The following is a 2,471-nucleotide window of genomic DNA, read 5'->3' as shown; positions in this document are numbered from 1 at the left end:
GGTAAAGGGGATTCAAGTGAAGGGCCACGCCCTCTTCCAAGGGGAGATAATTAAGAATTCGTGAAAAATTAATGGCATCATTAAAAAATCTTCTTCTCAAGAACCACTGTGCTTGAAAACATGAAACTTATGTGGAAGCATCCTCAGTGTACTGACTCATTGTTTTTATTCAGCATCAACGTAGTAAAAGACTGTAAATTACAAAAAAGGTTATAAGAAATTACATACAAAATGATCGACTTAAAACATTGACTCTATTATGCTACATTTATGACCAAACCGGGTTTCCATACTTTTTTCTTTTAATAGCAATCAACTTATAAGCAATAAAACTGGCATGTAATAATAACTCAGCAAGAAATCAACAAATTATCCTTACAAATTCACATATACAAGTATAACATAGTGACTAGATTGTATAAATCTCAGAAAATGATTTGAACACAAACCACGTGCTTAGCCATACACAAAAAACCAGGTCATGTTAACCATGCGTAGATAATGCTTTAAATTACTGAAATATTTGACAATAAAGGTTTGCGTTCTAACACATGAAGATTAAGATCTTATGTTTATAATTTATGAAAGTGTACTTACGCTATAGGGCTACAAAGTCACAAAATCTAGTAACACTTTTGCACATGTACAAATATGGCGCTTGCCAAAACTACGGGAAGTAACTCTTCTAACAAACAAAACAAAAAGTTAACTCATACATAGTTGATTCGGAGACATTACACTCCCCGCCTAATGTCTGAAAGATATTACAATTTACAAAGACATTCTTAAGCAATGTTTTCAAATGTTTGTCTTAATCAATCAAGATAACAAGTTCTGTAATAGGGCGGATATATTTTGTTGGCTTACCATCCTTGATAATGCGCACCTCAACTGTTCTTACTCTGTGGTCACTCTCACTTTTAAAGACATTCACAATCAGTCCAAGTGGCCACTGTCCACGGTGGGCTTCTTTGTCGCGCAAAAGAACAACATCACCAACCTTTACATCAGGACGTTCAGTCTGCCATTTACGTCGCATTTGGAGTTGCTGGAGGTAACCGTTCCTCCAATGCTTCCAGAAGATATCCGACAGGCACCGCACATGTTTTCACTGTTTCCTGTATATTTCCTTCATGTCAGATGAGCTAACAGGATGAATATCAGGAAATTCCTTCTGAGTAAGTAACATCGAAGGGCTGATAATCTGTGGATTTTCTGGATCAGATGATATTGGGCAAATGGGTCTTGAATTTACAATGGCACAAACTTCGCACATAAATGTGCACAAGACTTCATGAGTGAGTTGTTTTGTGTTCGCATTTAGTAACATTGAGTTCAGTATTTTTCGTGACACTCCAATCATCCTTTCCCAGGTTCCGCCCTGGTGTGACGCATGTGGGGGGTTGAAAGTCCAAGTTATCCTATTCTCAAGAAGATAATTGTGAATAGGTCCCTTTTCAGTGTAGACAGCTTCAGCCTTTATGTCATCAAGGGCTCCTAAGAAGTTGGTTCCTCTATCGGAACGGATTTCCTTCAAAGGTCCACGAATAGAGATGAATCGGCGTAAGGCATTAATAAATGATGAGCTGCTCATCTCCTCAATGATCTCGATGTGTATTGCTCTTGTTTTCATACAAGTAAAAAGCACAGCCCATCTTTTGCTGTGGGAAAGGCCCCCTCTAGTTCGTCGTGCCACTACTGGCCACGGCCCAAATACATCGACCCCTACTGAACTGAATGGAGGTCCAAATGTAACTCGGTCAGGTGGTAAGTCCGCCATCTGTTGAAATTCTAACTTCCCTCAAAGTTTCCTGCACACTACACATTTGTACAAGATGGAATTAACAAGGCGCTTACATCCGATAATCCAAAAGCCATTGGATCTCACTGTACCTTCCGTGATGAGTCTACCCTGATGATACACTTTCTCGTGCAGATGAGTAATGAGAAGTCTGGCAATGTGGGATTTTCCTGGAAGAATGACAGGATTTCTTTCATCTATAGTGAAGGGTGCTTTGTTTAGACGTCCACCAACACGTAAAATTCCTTTATTATCTACAAAAGGATGAAGAGCAATGATATTGCTTTTCAAGGGAAGTGGTTTCTTCTCCTGTAAACACTTCATATCATCTCCATACCAGAATCTCTGAGTCTCCCTGATAATGAAACGTTCTGCTTCCTGAGTATCTTCAATACTGTGCAAAGAAAACTCAGCTTTTCTTCTGCAAAATCTCTTTAGATATGAGACTGCATTCACCAATCTTGTCCAAGAGGAGAACTTCTCAAATCTATCCACTAAATGTTCCTTCACCTCTGTTTTCTTGACACAAACTATGGGTCGTATTTCTGTATCTGCATCTGGATTGACTAAGGGGAAGCTTTTGTCCTCTACCTTCTCTACAGACCTCAGTTGTATCGGTCCTCTGAGCCAATCGCTTTGAGACATGTCCTCAACAGATGTGTAACACCTA

At 39.3% G+C, this 2,471-nt stretch overlaps 1 protein-coding gene across 1 annotated transcript; it reads right to left on the bottom strand.

The window, feature by feature from the left end:
• Positions 1–1,108: 1,108 nt before the first annotated feature.
• On the bottom strand, positions 1,109–1,780 carry LOC133178864 (uncharacterized). The gene has a single exon (XM_061313536.1). The coding sequence runs from the start codon at positions 1,778–1,780 to the stop codon at positions 1,109–1,111; it is 672 nt and encodes a 223-aa protein (XP_061169520.1).
• Positions 1,781–2,471: the final 691 nt, after the last annotated feature.

Source organism: Saccostrea echinata, unplaced genomic scaffold, assembly GCF_033153115.1.
Source record: "Saccostrea echinata isolate AGI-Se365-2 ecotype Australia unplaced genomic scaffold, CSIRO_AGI_Sech_v1 ptg000003l, whole genome shotgun sequence".
NCBI lineage: Eukaryota > Metazoa > Mollusca > Bivalvia > Ostreida > Ostreidae > Saccostrea > Saccostrea echinata.
Note: the sequence above shows the minus strand (reverse complement) of the source record. Positions and strands in the feature narration are given on the sequence as shown.